This window comes from Anoplolepis gracilipes, chromosome 10 (assembly GCF_047496725.1).
Source record: "Anoplolepis gracilipes chromosome 10, ASM4749672v1, whole genome shotgun sequence".
Classification (NCBI taxonomy): Eukaryota; Metazoa; Arthropoda; class Insecta; order Hymenoptera; family Formicidae; genus Anoplolepis; species Anoplolepis gracilipes.
The window spans coordinates 2158962-2180544 of NC_132979.1; the positions used below are offsets into that span (position 1 = coordinate 2158962).

General features: G+C 27.0%; 2 protein-coding genes and 1 pseudogene across 2 annotated transcripts; all 3 read left to right on the forward strand.

The window, feature by feature from the left end:
* Nucleotides 1-700: 700 nt before the first annotated feature.
* LOC140670314 (uncharacterized) lies at nt 701-4008 on the forward strand (annotated as a pseudogene).
* A 507-nt stretch (nt 4009-4515) lies between these two features.
* On the forward strand, nt 4516-13119 carry LOC140670317 (uncharacterized). The gene is made up of 17 exons (XM_072900875.1): nt 4516-4719; nt 4999-5118; nt 5570-5687; nt 5976-6240; nt 6312-6440; nt 6579-6669; nt 6818-6954; nt 7111-7263; nt 10261-10441; nt 10738-10857; nt 10932-11049; nt 11357-11621; nt 11693-11815; nt 11957-12047; nt 12149-12285; nt 12473-12605; nt 12699-13119. The coding sequence occupies exons 1-17, from the start codon at nt 4564-4566 to the stop codon at nt 12747-12749; spliced, it is 2388 nt and encodes a 795-aa protein (XP_072756976.1). The 5' UTR covers nt 4516-4563; the 3' UTR covers nt 12750-13119.
* Nucleotides 13120-16046: 2927 nt separating this feature from the next.
* On the forward strand, nt 16047-19299 carry LOC140670600 (uncharacterized). The gene is made up of 9 exons (XM_072901293.1): nt 16047-16293; nt 16646-16765; nt 16871-16988; nt 17760-18042; nt 18220-18330; nt 18417-18507; nt 18675-18811; nt 18968-19100; nt 19167-19299. Exons 1-9 carry the CDS (start codon nt 16117-16119, stop codon nt 19215-19217), a joined length of 1221 nt encoding a protein of 406 aa, XP_072757394.1. The 5' UTR covers nt 16047-16116; the 3' UTR covers nt 19218-19299.
* Nucleotides 19300-21583: the final 2284 nt, after the last annotated feature.

The window sequence follows — 21583 nt, forward strand, 5'->3', positions numbered from 1 at the left end:
GACACGAAAAAATATTGTTACTTTATGTCTTACTGCATTCTTATTACACTATCTGCTGTTTGATGACCGGATTCCATGTCGATAGTTTGCGACATACTTGCGATTCTTTTTGAACTATAATCTACATATATTCATCGTATCATCCGTCAAAACACAAAGAATTATGCATATTTTATATGTGTATTTATAAAATATGATTTTTTCTGACAGCAATTTTTCTGCCTTTCTGATTTTTTTGCTTTATATTTATTTTATAATAAGTTAATAATAAATTTAAAAAATATTATGTTTATTTGTAAATCAAGTGCATTATGAAAAAAATGTCTTCTCAAAAATAGACAGTCGCGATATCGTGAGATGCTATATCAGATTATAAGAACTATCGCACATAAAATGCATAAGCTACATGTGCATAGCATAAGATCGATATGGACCAATGAGTATCGAGCATTAAGTCGCTCTATTGATTTATATAATATTATTATTAGTCCATACGATCTTATGCTATATGCATATGCAGCTTATGCAATTTGTGTGTGATAGCCGTTATATTGAATAATTTTTCAATAACAGAAGCGAAAAAGAAGAGGGAGAACTCTTATTATAAAATATAGATGCAAACTGTAAGATGTCATTCTCTAAAATCATATACACACACAATCGCGAAAAAAAAACATCAGAGACATATTCATACGATGAATATTCGATCACGCTTAAGCCTTTCATTATTCTAATAAGGGTAATCTTGTCTCGTTAGTGTCCGCAATTTCTCGTGTCTATACATTTCACAAACTATGTCTACCTTGTTCTCTTTGAGAGAATTTTTGATTAGATAAAAATTGTGAAACAATATCGGCAGTACAACAGTCGTAGTCGAGCGACAAAAATGGATACACCAAACGATATCTTTCAGTCTCGACAATACAAATATAATCGTATATTGCTTTCATTGCTGGGACAATGGCCTTTTCAAAAGAACAGGTGGACTGTTTTCGCTGCTGTGTTATTAACCAGTTTGTCACAGTTCATCGCTCAGGTATACTCGCCGTGTTGCAATTCTTACATTATCTTTATCGATTTTATATATAAATATATACATATATGTAAAACAAAAACAAGAAAAAAAAAAAGAAAACTATATTCCTAATTTATTCAATATATATATATATATATATATATATATATATATATATATATATATATATATATATATATATAAAGAGAGAAAGAGATTAAATGTAATGACTTCCATTTCAGCATATCATTAATATCATTAGTATATACATTATATTGTAACTTTTAATTTAGCAGAAATATACAGAGATATCGATAAAAACAAATATGCAGATTTAGCCAGCTTCTTGTCTTCGCTCTTAAAGTTGATACATCAAATTTATTAAACTCATTATTTTCAATTATTTCTCATTTAAATTAAATTTAGATCAAAAATATTTTTTTCTTCTCTTTTCCTTTTTTATATATTCTTATTTTATCAATATATGTACATTGTTTATTACATTTAATCTCTCTCTCTCTCTCTCTCTCTCTCTCTCTCTCTCTCTCTCTCTCTCTCTCTCTCTCTGTCTCTCTCTCTCTCTCTCTCTATTACATATATTGATAAAATAAGAACATATAAAAAAAGGAAAAGAGAAGAAAAAAATATTTTTTATAAAAATATATAAAAATATATTCATTTTTAAATAAATTTATAAAAATATATAAATTTTTGATGGAAAGAAAAAGAAAAGAAAATTTAATATTTTCTTTTCTTTTCTTTTTCTTTTTTCATATATTCTTATTTTATCAATATATATATATATATATATATATATATATAAATATATATATATATAAAATTTATATATAATATTAAATTTTCTTTTCTTTTTATTTCCTTCAAAAATTTATATATTTTTATAAATTTATTTAAAAATGAATATATTTTTATACATTTATATATTCATACAAAACAATACTATAATCAAAACTATATTTAAAAAAATATATATATATATACGCATCTGTGCGCATATAAAACATGTAAAAAATTAAAAATATTGAGACTTATTAATGATATCTTTTTCTTGTTATAAATTATTGAATTCAAGGTACTCGCTTTAGTGACACGATCTAGATGCTACACTCGAATGCGCAGCACCGCTTTTAGTAAGTTGCCTTTGCGTGGTTAAGCTAACAAATTTGATTTGCAACATGAAGAAGGTACGTAGAAAATCCTACGGTATATTATTCTCGACTGTTACATATACACAGAATTGCATTAAAGAAACAATATTTCAAGCCGTAGATTAAGATACTTCTTATGCATATACAAAGAGATTGGCAATCATGGATCATCGAAATGGAATTAAAAATTTTGTACAAATTTGCCGAGAGTGGAAGAAACATTACAATCCGTTATGCCAGTAAGATGCAAACAATATTAATTTTGTTATATAATAATGTGGTTAATTAGTAATAAATTATTTCGTGATATGTACAGCACAACGTAGACATTTATTAAAGATTATTTTAATTACTTTTCTTTATTGAAAGCATTATAGATCAAGCATCCAAGTTTAATTTCGAGCGCTCAAAAATTTCTCAAATATAATTCTTCTAAATAATAATGTATTGTATTTAGGTGGCATATATGCATTCGGCAGCCTATTTGCTCTCATGGCGCTAATTCCAAAGCTAATTGGTAAAAATGTAACTTCTAAATATTCGACGCGACCAGTGGGATTTCCATACCATGTCCAATATTTTCTTGACCTCGAAAAATATTATTATCCCGTGCTGATTCATAGTTATCTGGGCACCTTCATTCGTCTCACTATCATAGTCGCATCCGATACTTGCGTAGTTCTTTTGGTACAACATTGTTGCGGACTGTTCTCAATAATGAGGTACAATATAACGATATCAACGAACTTGACAAAATTTAAATATATTCTTTGCTTCGTTCTTTAGATACCGGATGGAACATATTCAAAAGGTTATTAAACAAGACAAGAAGCTTGCTTTCCTAAACGAAAATGATAAGGTTTACAAAAATTTTATATATTGCATTCGGAAACACAAGGATGCCCTACAGTTAGTGTTTTGCATATGTTCATTAATTGGAAAATAAATAGTAATTTTCGACTTAAATATTATAACAGTAGAATAAAAAGCAAAACTATCAAAATTGCTGAATATTTTCTTTTTCAATAAGATTCGTGAACTCCCTGGAGACTATTTATAAAAATGCGCTCTTCATGGAGGTCTGTTTGATGGCGTTGATGATAAGTTTGTCAGCTCTACAGGTTTGTAGTATGTAAATATATAGTATGATGTAAATACGTGAAATTTTGTAAATTTAGTTATTAAAATCATTCTGTATTCAAATATTTTAGGCGACCACTGAAACCCTCACGCCACATGTAATAATCCGACATGGCGGATATATAACTTCTCAATTAATACATTTATTTATTATATGTTGGTTAGGACAAGAAATAATCGATCATAGTGATCGTGTATACACATCAGTGTAAGTTAGAATCTGAATTTTCTGTTCTATTAAAACTTCTTTTTTAATAACATAAAGAGAAAAGCAACATGAGCCAAGTGCAGTGTAAAGACGCAAATAGAAGCTCAAATATTCTCTTTTTAAATGCAAACGAGAAATATATAATAATGTAACAGAAATACATCAAAATTAATAAATCTCTTAATGTTAGTTTTGAGGGTGAATGGTATGAATCATCATCTAAATCTCAAAAACTCCTAAACATGATAATGTTGAGAAGCAGCTCACCTTGTACGTTGACCCTTGGAAAAATTATAGTTCTTTCTCTTTCTAGTTTCAGCGCGGTAAGAGAGAGAGAGAGAGAGAGAGAGAGAGAGAGATATTATGTGATTTCTTTTATAGATATAAAAATCTTCCTATTAAAACAAAAATACTTTTTTTTCCAGGTCGTGCTGCTTCGTATTTTACAGTCTTACAATCTGTACGATAATATGTAAAAAAGAGTCTCTTTTCTGAAAAATGTAAAATTATAAATGTACAAAAATGTATAATATAGAGATGTACAAAATGTATAATAATTTATTTTTTAAATAATGGTAAAACGTGCTATATTTACGATAAAGTAACTGAAAAATATCAATCATTATACTCACGTATCAGTATGCTTTATTATTTTGATCAAACGACACTATGGTTTCTAAGATAACCATTCAATTAAATCCATGGTAGTTGCTATTATCATGACGTCTGGGTTTCACTTGACAATATTTCTCGATAACATCAAAGTTCTTACTACAAAAGTACTGTAAGTACTACGTATAGACTATAAGAAAATCACTACATGAAATCCACCATATAGAGAATTATAAATACGTCTATAACTAGCGCTCGAGCGTTCAAATCTTTCATCTAGTAAAACAGTCGATTCGATAAGCGTTTCTTCAGGCTATATATATCTTTCGTAATATCCATTATTTTTTTTCTGACAAGAATTAAAACTGAGAACCGTCAGGCAATATCGGTAATACGATAGTATCAACCAAGCGCTGAAGATGGATTCATCAAAGGATATCTTTCAGTCTCGATTGTTTAGATATAATCGTGTGTTTCTTTCAATAGTGGGACAATGGCCTTTTCAACCGAAAATTCAGAGACGAATTTTCTTTTTTACACTCTCGTTTGTTGCTCTAACGCAAGCTATCGCGCAGGTATAATCGTTCTATATGTTGCTATTTTATAATCAACTACAATTCATTTTTACACACTTTCCAAAAAGAAATCTTTTCTTTTATCTCGTCGGTATATCGCAAAAATAATTTTAGAAATAAAAAAATCTAATATAAGAATTTATACATATAATTATCAATGAAAAGTGTTAAAAATTATTAATATATTGAAAATTATAAACCGATTCTGCGTTTACATTTTTCGCAAAATGTATGTTTTGCAACGATATTTTTGTCTTGATAGAAATTATTGATTTCAAGGTAATCGCTTTGGTAATACTACGTGGCGACATTAACGCAACGTTCGAATGCTTATCACCGCTCTTAATAAATGCTACATGTATTGTTAAAATAATAAATTTACTGTTGAATAAAGAAAAGGTATGCATGTAATCGGTATATTAAGCGCACGGATTTTATATTTCTAAATCCCTATTAAGCTGGACCCTCCACCATCGCCAAATAAAGTCATACCTATCAATTAATTTAGCGCTAATTAATTAAAAATAAAATTATACAGTAATAAATTTTTTTTACATAATTATAACGATTTTAGTTCGCGTACCGGATCCGCGACAAGGTATTGATTTTTAATATTTTTATCTAATTTAAGCATTCCATATATATTTTTGTTATAAAAGAGAAGGGGGGATTAGTGTCGTGATTTAATACCGTAATGCCCTGCTGCTTCATTTTTAACATGAACTTCTACTGAATGATAAGAGTAACAAACTCCGGGTTACGGCAACAAATTGATAGGTGCGACTTTATTTCGGTGGTGGGTCCAGGTTAATAGGGATTATTTCTAAATAAATAAAGTTTCAAGCCGTAGATCAAAATGCTTTTTATACATATGCAAAGAGACTGGGAATCGTGGGCTATTGAAAACGAATTCGAAATTCTGCATAAGTTTGCGGAAAATGGAAGAAGCATTACAATCGGCTATGCTAGTAAGATATCAATATTTAAAAATCATTATTATATTATATTATTTTGAAATTAGTACAACAATTACAACGAAAGAGTTTAGCTAACAGTTAGACTAATAACAATTAATTTTTATATGCTCATGTGATAATTGTCAAAAAATCAAAATATTTATTAAAAATTACTTTAAATATGTGAAAATTATTTCTCAGGAAGGATGATTCGTATTCTAAAGTAATTTCAAATTTAATTTCAAATGCGCTAAAAAATTCAAAACATAATTTTTTTTTAAGTGTTGCTTAAATTTTTAGTTGGTTTGTATGGATTTGGCTGCTTCTTTTCGATTATGGCGTTAATTCCGAAGATAGTTGGCAAAAATATAATTTCCAAATATTCGACGCGACCACTAGGATTTCCATATCATGTCGAATATTTCATAGATCTCAACGATTACTACTATCCCGTATTGATTCATATTTACGTGGCCATCGTCATTCGACTAACTGTAGTAATCGCATCCGATACCTGCGTGACTATTCTAGTACAACATTGCTGCGCACTGTTTTTAATCGTGAGGTACTTGGTAATATAAATCGGACCAAGCTCGATCTTTGGAAAATTGATTTCTTCTTTGTTTCGTTCATTAGATATCGACTAGAGCATATGCTAGAGACTATCAAACAGGATAAAAAACTTGCTACGCTCCAGGGAAACTTACAAGATAAGATTTACATGAATTTTGTTTACTGTATTCAAAAACATGAAGATGCCCTACAGTAAATAATTATAAATAATTACTAATTAATTAGTACTAATTATTCAATAATTTTAAATAATTAAAAAAATATAGAAATTTTCAATTTACATAATACTTTAAGATTACAAATAATTACTAAAATTTTTCTTTGAATAAGGTTCGCGGGCCTCCTGGAAACTATTAACGCAAATACGTTCTTCGTAGAAATCGGTTTAATAATAATGAATATGAGTATATCAACTCTACAGGTTTGTGCTAAAAATAAATAAATAAATAAATAAATAAATATATATATATATATATATATATATTTTATTTACTTATATACAGTAAAAGCACGTTATAGCGTAAAGTTGTACTTGTTATTACATAATAAAATCGTTTCGAAACATTTAGGCGGCCAATAAAGACCTTACTCCACAACTCATAATCAGATACGGTAGCTATTTAATTGCTCAAGGACTGCATTTATTTATCTTATGCTGGTTAGGACAACAAATAATCGATCATAGCAGCCGTGTGTACACATCAATGTAAGCCAGAATATAACAAATTTCCACATAGTTTTTTTTATATATAAATTTCACAATTAAATGCAACAATAAAGAAATCAAATGTAAATTGTCAGTAAAATAAAATATATTAATAAATTTTTAATATTAAAATACTAATTTCTTACTTATTATTAGTTACCAAAGTGAATGGTACATATCATCACCGAAATGCAGAAAACTTTTGAGTGTGATGATGTTAAGAAGCACTTCACCTTGCATGATGACTATTGGTAAAATCATGATCCTTTCTATTGCGACTTTCAGTGCGGTAAGACTCATCAATTTAATGTAAGGTAAAGCTAGAAGAGAGGAAGCATACTTTGGAAAATACATCACTAAAAATCAAACGTTATTTTTCAAAATAAGTTTACAAATGTGTTCACTGATATATTATGCATCTTTAGTGAATAATATTTTAATTTGTTTATTAATTATTATTTTTGACATAATACAATTTTTTCAAATTTAATTTTGCGCGATCTATCCTATTCGGATAGGTGAGATTGCGCAAGGATAAAAAAAAATTTTTAGTTTGAAAACAAATGTAAATTAGACATTGCTATCAAAATTTATTAGAATTTATTTCCTTATTAAAGATTAAAATTGCTTTTTTTGTTTTATGTATTTTTTTCCTTATGTTAGATACAAATAAATGCAGTAGATAAGATAAAAATGAAAAAGGTATTCTTCATTTTTGTTTGATTTTGAAATTAATTAAATGAACAAGTTTATTTTAATTTTTCATTAAAATAAATGAAATTTCTCCGCACCCTCCTATCTAGAGCTTATGCAAACTATTTTTTTTTGGATAGGAAAAATTGTGCATTCACGTGATCGGCGATAAAAATTTCCACAGTGATTCAAAACTTCATGGAATAGTAGTCTAAACGAAAAGTACTTAGAAACTACTTTATTTGCAATTATTTTAATTTGTCAAAAAGTAAAACATTTTCTATAAAAATATACAAAACATTCTTGAAAATTCAAGCACTTGTCTTCAATAAATCAAGTAGAAAATTGTCAATAAATTTGTATAAAAACCGAAGCGTGAGTGATGCAATCACTGCTCCTCACACGACTGTGCGAATATCTTATCCTATTTATGGAATTTTAAAAATTGTGAAAATTCATCTACCGCGCAATTTCTACTAGCTTTATCTTATATATAATGATATCTCTATATTTATCAACCAAAATATTTTGTATAAGTTTTCATTTTCTAGGTTACGCGTACGTCCGCTTCGTACTTCACCGTCTTCAAATCCGTGCAGTAATTTAAAAGCATCCAAAATTTATGTTGTAAAGTATATTATTATTTATGTAAAAATGTATAACACTATATTGTCTAAATAACAATAGAATATCTACATTTACTTGAGAGATAATTATAATTAAGAATTAATTTATGTGCGCGTCTCGATTCTTTGATAAAGCATAATATTATTTTCGTAATTAACGAACAAATACAGAAAATTTTCAACAGTAGCAACAAATAAAGACGCAACTCCTCGATAAAATAAAAGATTATTCTTCAAAGTAGTCAACATGAAACAATTATATTCTTTCGTGACTGATTGGCTCATGTGACTCCTACATACTATAATAAAATTTTCATCTCTTTTTGTATGAGTTAAACACACTACAACAATAATTTCAATATTAATATACTATTTTATATATATCCCCCCTACAAATTACGCAATTTATAAATATAATTTTGCAATTTTACAATTAAGTCTTGAGTATATCGATCTTGTATGGCACAAATATGTTAGTGACAGTAAGTTAAAAGAGTTCTTAATTTTTTATTTAAAAATTAACGTAATATTTGATCGTAACTTCTCTTCGAAATAAAAATTATCTAATAAATATGCAAAAGTCTTTTCTTAAATCGAACGCACAAAAACTAAAATATATAACCCGCACGCGTTGGATAGACGAAACTTTGGATACATTTAAACAGATAAGTTCAACGATTCAATATAACAATAGTATAATACAAAAAAAAACAATAACAAAATTTTGAATACATTTTTGTATAAATTCGATTTAATAGCTATAAAAACTTGGAATTTTATAATACTCTTAATTATCAAACAAGCTTTCTATATTATAACAAATTTTTTAAATAGTTGAATACTTCTTAATAACAATGATCACATAAAAAGTTAAATGTTTTATATAAAATATATATTATACGTTAGTTATATCGCTATTTTTCAATATATAAGTTTGTTTACAAAGCTTATTCGTACGATATCGGAAAACAATATATTGTTAAATTAAGCGCAGGGCAAAAGTAGGAGTACTTTATCGCGTTAATTACATGATCGATCTGAAAACATATTACTGAATACATCGTAATTTTCATACGTACGACTACATGAGAAGTGTCTTACATGGAGCTTTAATAATTACATTTGATATCTTGTATGTAACATTATTTGAGCACTGCTGCAGCTTGCTTGAAGGTAAATCTGATAAATCTTACCAATCCATATAAAATCATAGATGTATAATTATTGCAAAAAATGTGTCCGATTAAAAAATACAAAAATATTTTTTTTTTCCAGATCGTTCGTGCATCTGCTTCGTATTTTACAGTCTTACAATCTGTAATGTATAAAACTCTCAGAATTTTCTCCTGTAAAATTATCAATATAAGAAAAAGGATGTTGTATAATATTTCGTTATTGAAATAATGATAAAATATGAAATCTCATATTTACAATAAAACAGCTGAAGAATATTCGACAAAACGCCATTAAAGTTTCTACAGGCCCGGGCACATGAAAAAAACTTAGCAGTAAGATTTAAGACGTAAACGAATCGACTAATCACGGTCGAGATCTCAAGCAGCCGTTTTGAAACGTAAGCAGAGCTGAAAATTTCGTATGGTTGAAACTGTTACGGCTTAAGTTATTTTATGTGCCCGGGCTTTAAGATAATCGTGATTCAATGAAATATAATACATAGCAGTCACAAATCTGATGCGCCATTAAACTTGAAAATATGCCGACGACATCAAAACTGTTATATCAAAAGATAAGTACTACAAGTACTATATACGGTCTATAAGATCATCACTATATAAAATCAATCATAAAAGATTATAGATATGTCTACAATTGGTCCCCGATCGTTCAAGCCTTTCATCTAGTAAAACAGTCATTTCGGTAAACGATAGCAATTTCTTGTGATTATATTTAACTCGCTATATTCATTATTTTCCATCTGAGAGAATTTTTGATTAAACTGAAAATCGTGAGGCGATATCGGTGATAGAATAGTTGTCAACCGAGTACTGAAGATGGATTCACCGAATGATATTTTCCAATCCCGATTGTATAGATTCAATCGTGTGTTGCTTTCGTTACTGGGGCAATGGCCTTTTCAACAGAAAAGACATAGGCGAATTATCTTTGTTACAATATCGTTTCTTGGTATAACGCAAGCTATTACACAGGTATGTATCGTCCTGTATGTTGCGATAATTTGAATAATTTATAATCACCTGCAATTCATTTTTTATATACTTTCGAAAATAAATACTTCTTTTTTATCTCGTTGGTATATCGCAAAAATAATTTTAGAAATAAAGAATGTAAAAATTTATACACACACAAATAATTAGCCATTAAAAGTGTGAAAAATTATGAGTATGTTGAAGATTATTAAAAAACCGATTCTGCGTTTACATTTTTCGCAAAATGTATGTTTTGCAACGATATTTTTGTCTTAATACAAATTATTGGTTCCAAGGTACTCGCTTTAATAACATTACATGGCGATCTTAACGGCACGCTTGAATGTATACCACCGCTCATAGTAGATTCCGCTTGTATTGTTAAAATGATAAATTTACTGTGGAATATGGAAAAGGTATGCATATTAATCGATATATTATTAAATGCACAGATTTCATAGTTCTAAATAAATGAAACTTCAAGCCATAGATCAAAATACTTCTTATACATATGCAAAGAGATTGGCAATCGTGGATTATTACAAGTGAATTTGAAATTCTGCACAAGTTTGCGGAAACTGGAAGGAGCATTACAATCGGCTATGCCAGTAAGAATATCAATATCTAGAAATCATTATTGTATTATGTTTTGAAATTAGTAACAATCACAATGGAAGAGTTTAGCTGATAAAAATTAATTTTTATGTGCGGGTTCGTGCAATAATTGTTCAAAAATTAAGATTAAAGACTTATTAAAAATTAATTTAAATACACGTTGAAAATAATTTATTTCTCAAGAAGGATTATTCGTATTGGAAAATAAAATAATAATAATAAAAAATAATCTTAAATTTAATTTCGAGTGCGCTAAAAATTCAAACATAATTTTTATTTAAGCATTGCTTAAACTTTTAGGCGGAATATATGCATTTGGCAGCCTCTTTTCCATTATGGCGGCAATTCCAAAGATAATAGGCAAAAATGTAACTTCCAAATATTCGACGCGACCAGTAGGATTTCCATATCATGTTGAATATTTCGTAGATCTCAACAAGTACTACTATCCCATACTGATTCATAATTATTTAGCTACCGCCATTCGACTTACTGTCATAATCTCGTCCGATACCTGCGTGGTTATTTTAGTGCAACATTGCTGCGCACTATTTTCAGTCGTCAGGTATGTAATATATGTAAATCGACTAAACGAGAAATTTGAGAAATTGATTTCTTCTTCATTTCGTTTATTAGATATCGACTCGAGCATATACGAAAATCTATTGAACAAGATAAAAAACTCGCTATGCTCGAGGAAGATGATAAGATTTACAAGAATTTTGCTTACTGTATTCGAAAACACCAAGACGCCTTACAGTTAGTAATTATGAATAATTAGTAATGAATTATTAATAATTATTCGATAATTTTGAATAATTTTAAGAAAAATATAGAAATTTTAGTTTATATACTTTAAAGAGAGACTAGATAATTATCGAAACTTAAACTACTTTAAAGATTTGCGAACATCTTGGAAACTGTTTACTCAAAGGCATTCTTCATAGAAGTTGGTTTAATTATAGGGGCTATGAGTTTATCAGCTCTACAGGTTTGTGCTGAACATATTTATTTATAATAGCACGCTTCGATAACATAACATGTAATTTTGCAAGTTTTAATTATAGTATTAAATTGTTTCAAAACATTTAGGCGACCACTGAAAGTTTTACTCCGCAGCTTGCAATTCGACATGGCGGCTATATATCTGCTCAATTGCTGCATTTATATATCGCATGTTGGTTAGGACAACAAATAATCGATCACAGCAGTCGTGTGTACACATCAATGTAAGACAGAATACATAAAATTTCTGTCCATAAAGTAGTTTTTTCAAATACAAATCTCATCATCAATTGTATAAAAAAAAATAATAGAAAAAATAAATTAAACGTAAAACATTCTCATTACAATTTATGAAATAAATTAATGGAATTATTAATATTAAAATACTAATTTCTTACTTTTTAATATTAGTTATCGAGGTGAATGGTACGAATCATCACCGAAATCCAGAAAACTTTTGAACATGATCATGTTAAGAAGCATGTCACCTTGCACATTAACTGTTGGTAAACTCATGGTCCTTTCTCTTCCGAGTTTCAGTGCGGTAAGACTCAACAATTTAATCTATCTAACAATCTCTCTACATTTATTGACCACAATATATTTTGCTAAATATATTAACCAATAAACTTTCTAGGTTGTGCGTGCATCTGCCTCGTATTTCACGGTCTTTAGATCCGTACAGTAATCAAAAAAAATATCAAAAATTTATTTTGAGGAATGCAACATTATTATTAATGTTAGAATGCATAACACTATGTTGTTTCTAAATAATGACAGAATGTCTATATTTACTCCATGATAATTATAAATAAGAATCAACTTATGTGCGCGTTTCGATTCTTTAATAAAGCATATATCATTTTCGTGATTAACGAATAAATACAGAAAATTTTGAAGTAGCATCAATAAAGCCGCATCTACTCGATAAAAAACAAGACCGTTATTCTTTAAAGCAGTCAACATGAAACGATTATATTCTTTCTGATTGGCCTATAATGTGACTCTTATATACTAATAAAATTTTCATGTCTCTCTTTGTTTGAGCCAAACACACTACAACAATAATTTTAATCCTAACAACTGTTTTATCCCTCGTATAAATTACGCAATTTAAAAATATAATTTTGTAATTTTACAATTAAGTCTTGAATATATGGATCTTATATGGCACAAATATTTAGTTAGTGACACGCATCTTGCATAATTTAAAATAATTAAAGTTAAACGAAATTGTTGAGAAGAAATTATTAATTAAAAATTAACATGATATTTGATTGTAACATCTTTTCAAAATGTAGATTAAACTACTTCTAATAAAAGTACAAGAATTTTTCCAAAATTAAATCAAGAAACTAAAGTACATAACTCGCACACGTTGTATAGACGAAATTTTGAATACGTTTGTAGGCGAGTTGGATAATTAATGTGTAACAATAATATAATGTAGAATAACAATAACAAGGTTTTAAATAAATTTTTGTTTAAATTCGATTTACCAAATAGCTACGAAAACTTGGAATTTTGTAATACTTTAACATTATTGAATAGACATTTGATTCTTTTTAATAATCGAATACTTTTTTGTATGTAATAATAATTATAAATTATAAAAACTTAAAGTTTTATATTATACGTTATACTTAATTACGTTATTTTTCAGTGTACGGCGTTGTTGACAAAGCTTATTCGCACGAAATCCGATTAGAACGATACGTCGTCAAATAAAGCACAAGGCGCTCAAGCATAAATTACCTCATCGTGTTAATTATACCTAGTCGATTTAGGGTCGGTTGTTCCAATATTGGATAACTTGTCCTCGTCGGTAACTTTATTTTCGTTTCTCTCAGATAAGTTCTGAAAAAAAAAAAGAGACGAAAATATAGTTACCCAACGTTGAAACAGCCGGCCCTTAGACACATTTCAATTTCTATACATACGGCTACATGAAGTGTCTTTCAGGGTCCTAATAATTATATTCAATATCTTAGATTATAATATTAGATGAGACTGCTGCGACTTGCTTGAAGCTTTAAGGTAATCTGATTGATTCATATAAAATCATAGACATATGATTATTGTAAATAAGCTTCAAGGTAATCTGATTAATTCATAAAAAATCATAGACATATTATTATTGAAAATATGTGTATCTAATATGAAGATGAGCTTGTATTGAGAAAAATTTGCTTTAACCTATTTTGGAGCAATATTGAATTTTAGATATCGATTGAAAAGTGCAATTAAATTCGAAAACGACAATTCTTTGACAGCAGGGTCCACATAAAAGATAAATCTTATTCACAGATACAACAACCATGCAGTGAGTCTACCTATTTAATAGTCATTTTTGTTTTTATTAAACAATTATTTATTATTTATTATTACTTATTAAATATAATAAAATAATGTCTTCTTGCGTATTGTATTAGATTTGTAGCAGTATATCGCTTCACAGCTACAATAAAAGGTTGAAATATTTTTATTAATAGCTGTAAATAAGATTAACTAATTGTAGTATATTTCATTATTGCCACACACAACTTGTTGACTTCTAAAACAGAGAAACAAAATTAATTCACGTAAAAGAGACCACATGTTCGTAGAATAACTTTCCCTTCACGCTATGTTTTATTGATTTTCACGTGTCAGCTGATATTGATTTTTGCACATTCTATTTCGTCCCTTCATATATGGGGTCGATTGTGTAGAAAATTACAAAATTATGGTCGCAAATTGCTTCAGAGAAGAAGGAAAGATAGTTGTATGATTTCAATCATATGTTTGAAAATATTATCTTATGGATTTATAGAGTTGTACGACAGACAATAAAAGAAATGTGTCAATTTTCTTTGTAAAATAAGTTCAATGTCTGTTAAATCATAGTCAGTCAGAAAAAGGTATAGATATATATAAAGGTGTATATATATATATATATATATATATATATATATATATATATATATATATACATATATATCTATAAACACTTTACGATTGCTTTGAAGAATATAAATGAGTCTTACATACTAATAACCCGCTGATGACAATAAGTCGATAGTCTATCATCAAATTTTAACATCAAATTTTAGATATTTAGTACCATTTTAAATAACAATTTAAACATTTATTTAATTATTTTACTATTACTTTAAGCAAAATTATTAAAATATTAAATCAAAGTTATTAATAATCAATTTGTCAACATCATTTATGAGTCCCATAATTTATGTTATATAGTTTTATAGTATTCATAAATATTTATTATATGTATGTAGTATATATGTTTTATCGTATTCATACATAAAAAACGATAACATAAATACCTGTGTATAACAAAAGTCAATATCAGTTGATTACTCGAAAATTAATAAAAATCGACAATAGAAGATATCTCATTGTTAGTACATATGTAATTTTGAATCACGAGCTTTACATCATACGAATGGCTTGTATTTAATTACTTGTAGATAAAAATTATTATTTTTGTATTAAAATTTTTGTTTCTGTCTTCAACATACATTCAAGATATTATGTGATAGTTGCAAAATACGCTATGTATATATATATATATATATATATATATATGTGTGTGTGTGTGTGTGTGTATGTATGTATATGTATGTATGTATGTATTGATAAAAATATACAATATTTATATTCTTCAAAGCAATCGATGTAAAGTGTGTATATTTAAAGTGTATACATATATGTGTACCTTTTCGTGACTGACTATGATTTAATTTATGTGACAAAGAAAATTGACACATTTCTTTTATCGTCTCTCAACTACAACTCTACAAAGCCATAAGATAATATTTTCCGTCTTCTCTATGAAGCAATTTGCGACCATAATTTTGTAATTTTCTACACACTCGACCCCTTATATTAATTTTATAAGGCAAAAACGCAACAGAAGTCTACAGAGGTCTTATTTCAACGTCCACGACAAACTTTTGAATTTTAATCGAAGTTAAACAGAATTCTTAATGAGATACTACATTTGCAATCTCTACCTTGCGTCGTCTTTATTCTTGCAATAATAGCAGCGATAAATGAAAGACAGTATGGATAATATTGACCAATTTGATCAGTTCTTTAAAAATTCTCATTACGATATTCTTCGCTTGTTACTAAGTGGTACCGGTCTATGGCCTTTTCAAACGTTAAAAAGACGTTGCGCGATATACCTCGCCATGATATTCGTAGTCGGATCTGGATTTACGTTTGAGGTAAGTTAAGAACAAATTTTTGTCACCTTTAAAGTACTATGCGTATATACTTTTTAATTTTTACATATATCTACTGTCCATCAAAAGTGTAGAATTTAAATGTTACGTATAGCGATGATCATGCTGTTGATTAGCGACATTTACGTTGTATATACATATAATATACGTATTATATACAGATTTACATATCAATTTTATATTTAAGTACATTTGACAATATAATTTACAAAAACAAGCAATTCAGTTAACATTGCATGTTACTATAATGTTTTATATATAATAAGTTTATAATATAGTAATACATATACGATTGTTATATGATTTCTGCATAATATAAATAAGAAAAATATAGATATTAGGATTAATGGAGGTTTGGCATGATATCTTTGAATTAATTGATGCTTTGCCAGTATTATTTTTCGCTTTAATATCTTTATCTAAATTGATTTATGCAGTGTATACATTCTCAAAGGTGAGTACAAAAAAAGTAATGAATGGTAATGAATAATAAAAGTGATAGCAATAAGTGCAGAAAGTAACATGTGGCTCTTGATCGGAAATTTTCTTGACTCTACAGCTTAAACTACTCCTAATAAGTATGAGAGAGTACTCTCTTTCCTCAAAGTCGGACGAGGAAACTAAGATATATAACTTGCATGCATTGTATGGACGCAAATTTGGATACATTTATACAAGTGAGTTTAATGATTCAATGTAACAATAATATTATACAAAATAACAATAATACAGATTCGAATATATCAAGTTAGGAAAAGATAGGCTTAATAAGAGCTAAGTGCAATAAGTATAATAAATGTTTAAAAATTACTTATAATATATATATATATATATATTATAAATAAAATATATTACTTATATTTTATTTATTATATATTATAATAAATGAGTAAAAATTCTCTTTAATAATGAAAGTTTCGATCCTACTTTTGTATCACTTTCAATATGTTATTAACCTTTATATGCTAAAGATAGTTCAAAGGAAGGATCAAAACGTTCATTATTATACATATTATATAAAATAAAAAATATTATATATATATTGAATGCGTTCGCTTTGGATGTTTATTCGCTTTATTAAGCGTTTCTTCTTCTTTTTCTATCTCATTCTTAAACACTTTAAGTGTATGAGCATTCCAAATGAATGCACACATGATATATGAAATAGAATTTTCACACAATGAAAATGTATTTAGTTACTGCACTCGACTCTTATTAGCTCTATTATTTCCAGCTATTTATATTCAATATATCAGAATCTTTTTTTGTTTTTACTTATTCAAATATATTTTTATATAAATTCAATCTTGTAAATAATTTAAAAAAATACTTACATTAGTATTTTCTAAAAATTTTAGACATTTTCTAAAAGATTTGATCGTCTACATAATAGTATATTTCGTTGATAATAATGGTAAATTATAAAAATTTTATTTTATATAAATTAGGTCTCATGGTTGGTCATTTCGTCATTTTCCAAATTATGACGTTATTGACTAGAATCAACTATAAAGGACCCGAAGAAAAGAATATCTCGTCAAATAATGAGCAGAAAACTCAAGTAGGACTAGTTTATCCTGCAAACTATATGATCGATATGGACACATACTATGTTCCAATTTTCATACATATGGCTTTATGCGAAATGACTTACACGTTCCTACTAGCTACATTCGATGTCCTGTATGTAACATCGGTCGAGTGTTGCTGCGGATTGTTTGAAGGCTTGAGGTAAGTATAATGGATCTTGTCAATTTATAAAATCACATGTACAACATGTGTGAAAATACATTATGCATCGTGTATGAATAATCAAAATGTTTATCCGTTGCAAGTATATGTATCTGTAATAAAACACTTCCTCTGAGCAAACGTTTTTTAATATTTTTATAATATTAAATTTCTCAGATACAGATTAGAAAATGCATTCAAGTTTGAAAACAATAATGATGGTTTAACACAGGATATATCTTATTCAAATATCGCGTACAGTATTCAAAGACACATCAAAACGATGCAGTGAGTTAATCTAACAATAAATGATTATCAATATCGCTGTTGAATAATAGTAATGTAAAGTAATATTTTCATGTACATTATACTAGATTTGTTGCCATTATGGAGTCGATATACAGTTTACCTCTCTTTATACACGTGGGAATTATTATATTAATGTTAAGTATTGTAGGATTTCAGGTATATACTTCTGATAAAACTTCTGATATTTTGTACATATAATTTTACATCAAGAGCACAGAAATTATTTAATATAAATTATATAATGCAATTAATTTAAAATTAAATGTATAAGATTTCATGTATTATATACACAATTTGTTATTCATATTTTGCTATTCTTTTAGATGATAACAAATACAAATGACATAAATAATCTTATAAAACATTCTAGTTATATAAATATAATAACAATCAATATATTTTTTGAAAATTGGCAAGGTCAAAAAATTATAGATTCCAGCGAGAAAGTGTTCGAATCAGCGTATGTATAATATCCTATTTGTATAATATCAGGATCTAATAAAATCTTTTTTAATATTCTTTTATAAAATCACTCGTCATATGATAAAAATGTAATAGTACAATCATCAAACAGATGTGTGAAATAAATCATGGAAATTTTTTCGAAATTTTGCAGATATAACACAGAGTGGTACAATATGCCGATACCGGCAAGAAAGCTTCTTATAATGGTGATAATGGCAAGTAAAAAACCCTTGAGGCTTACTATGGGCAAAATCTTCACAATGTCATATGTAACTTTTAATGCGGTAAGTATAATTATTTCATATATACACGCAATGCTTTACAAAAATTTTTTAAAAATTTCGTTTAAGGTGATGCGTACATCAATGTCATACTTTACGTTACTACTGTCTATGCAGTAAATGTTCTGAATACAGTTTATAATTTACATTACTACAATCTAGTAGGTACAGTCTAAAAATAGGCTGAGTCAAAAAATCTGACGATTTTCAAAATAAAATTAAAAAATGAAATATAATTTAAATATTTATTTCTTGTCAGATAACATAGGATATAAAATGTTATTTGAACATGTTACTTGTTCCTATTCATTTTTTGAAACTGAAACAAAATTGTTTACATTTTTATCAAATGTTCATTTATTGTCTTAGTCTATCACGCAAATTCGCATCGTTGTTTGCATCATGTTGTCTGATATATATAACTGCAATTTCCTATATATATATATATTGTTCTGAGTTTATATTCTATTATTTTCTTACAAAAAATAAATATTTAAATTATATTTTATTTTTTATTTCATTTTGAAAATCCTCAGATTCCTTTGACTCACTGTATATAATATATGTTTACAACACTTTAAAAACTAAAATAATTAAATTTTGAAACAATAATTACTTTTTGAAATAAAAGCACTTCCTTTCTGTCCTAAGACAAGAAAATCATATTTTTATTTTTAAAATTAAAATAGTAAAAATTTAAAATTTATATTAAAAATTATCATACAAATATTTATAAGATTAAAATAAAATATATTAAAAACATTCTTTCATTTTATAATCACTGTTATTATCGTCAATAATTTTGTACAAATTATTTTTTGTTACATGTTTATATTATTTAATTAAATAAATTTGAATTAACAAATTTAAATTTCTCTCCTAACTTGTTTATAATTTCAATAATTAATATTTACAAATAATATAATCTATAACAGAAATATATATGTTTACACATACGTATAAAAAATGTAATGCTTTAATAACTAAGACTGCATATAATAAAATATTGAAAAAATTTTATTAAACTGTAAATAAAATTAACTAATTACATACATATATTATATATATTATATATTTCATTATTGTCACAAAACTTCTTGACTTTTAAAAAGAAAACTTTCAAATAATATAGAAACAAAATTAATTCACGTAAAAGAGGCCGCACATTCGTAGAATGACTTTCCCTTCGTACCGAATATGTCTTATTGATTTTCACATACAGCTGATATTGATTTTTATTGCACATTCTACTTTATCGCTTTATATATATGACCTATATACCATGATAATCAGCTGATATCAACACCTCGATAGTTAACATCAAATGTTATTTATTTAATATCTTTTTAAATAATTTAAATGTTTGATTAATTATTTTATTAAAGTACAATTTGTAAAATGTTAATAAATTAAAATGTTATTAATAATTTATTTGTCAATAACAGCTCATAGAATGTTTCAAAATAGTCATACATAAGCGATAACGTAAACGTCTATACAGTAAAAATCAATATCAGTTGATTAGTAAAAATTGACAATAGATGATATCTTAGTATCTTATATATTTAAGTGTATTTGTATTTTTGAGTGGACAAGCTTTAATATATCAATAGCTAATTTAATTACTAAAAAATTAATGTTCTTTTGTATTAAAAATTTTGTCTCTATCTTCAGCAAACCTTCAAGATGTGATAGTTGTATGATAGTTGTAAAATACGCCATATAGTTGTAAATACATTATATATGTAAAATCAAAAATTTGTAGTAAATAAAGAAATATCGATGCGAAATATGTTTAATAAAATGTAAACGCAGAATTAACACACGTACATATGCACATACACAGTATACATATACATGTAATAATGAAAACTCACACACTTTTATTCTTTCAATGAAATCAATGTAAAATGTGTATAGTTTCTCGTGACTAGTAATCATCTTTTTTTTTGTCTGTATCGCGCGACAATGTCCGTAAGAAAATATCTCTGTAAATCATACACGATACAAAATATTTTGTATTTTTGTTGAAATTTCTAGGAGTAATTATATTGTCAGCTAGCGACATTTATATTGTAATATAATATATATATATACATATATATACATATTACCAATTCATTTTATATTTGATTAAGTATATTTAACAATATAATTTACGATTACAAAAACAAACAGTTCAATTAACATTACATGTTAATATTATTATAATGTATTATAGTTTATAATGTCGTATATATAGTTGTTATATAATATTTGCATGATATATATCATAGAAAATGTAGGTATTGGGATTAATGAACATTTGGCATACTTTTAAATTAATTGATTCTCTGTCAATCTTTATTTTGAATACACTGACTATAATTAAAATGATTTGTACAGTGTATATGTTACCAAAGGTACGTAAACAAAGGTGATGTAAATGCTGACTAATATTAAAAGTGATAGCAAGTGCAGAAAGTAACACGTGACTTTTGATTGTA

Excerpts from the sequence above, each read along its gene's own strand:
- LOC140670600 (XM_072901293.1), top strand. The coding sequence starts at position 16,117 with ATGAAAGACAGTATGGATAATATTGACCAATTTGATCAGTTCTTTAAA. Across the intron at positions 18,043-18,219 it reads GGATTGTTTGAAGGCTTGAG|ATACAGATTAGAAAATGCAT; the intron begins GTAAGTATAATG and ends TAAATTTCTCAG. Across the intron at positions 18,331-18,416 it reads AGACACATCAAAACGATGCA|ATTTGTTGCCATTATGGAGT; the intron begins GTGAGTTAATCT and ends ACATTATACTAG.
- LOC140670317 (XM_072900875.1), top strand. The coding sequence starts at position 4,564 with ATGGATTCATCAAAGGATATCTTTCAGTCTCGATTGTTTAGATATAAT. Across the intron at positions 6,441-6,578 it reads AAACATGAAGATGCCCTACA|GTTCGCGGGCCTCCTGGAAA; the intron begins GTAAATAATTAT and ends TCTTTGAATAAG. Across the intron at positions 10,858-10,931 it reads TACTGTGGAATATGGAAAAG|ATCAAAATACTTCTTATACA; the intron begins GTATGCATATTA and ends TTCAAGCCATAG.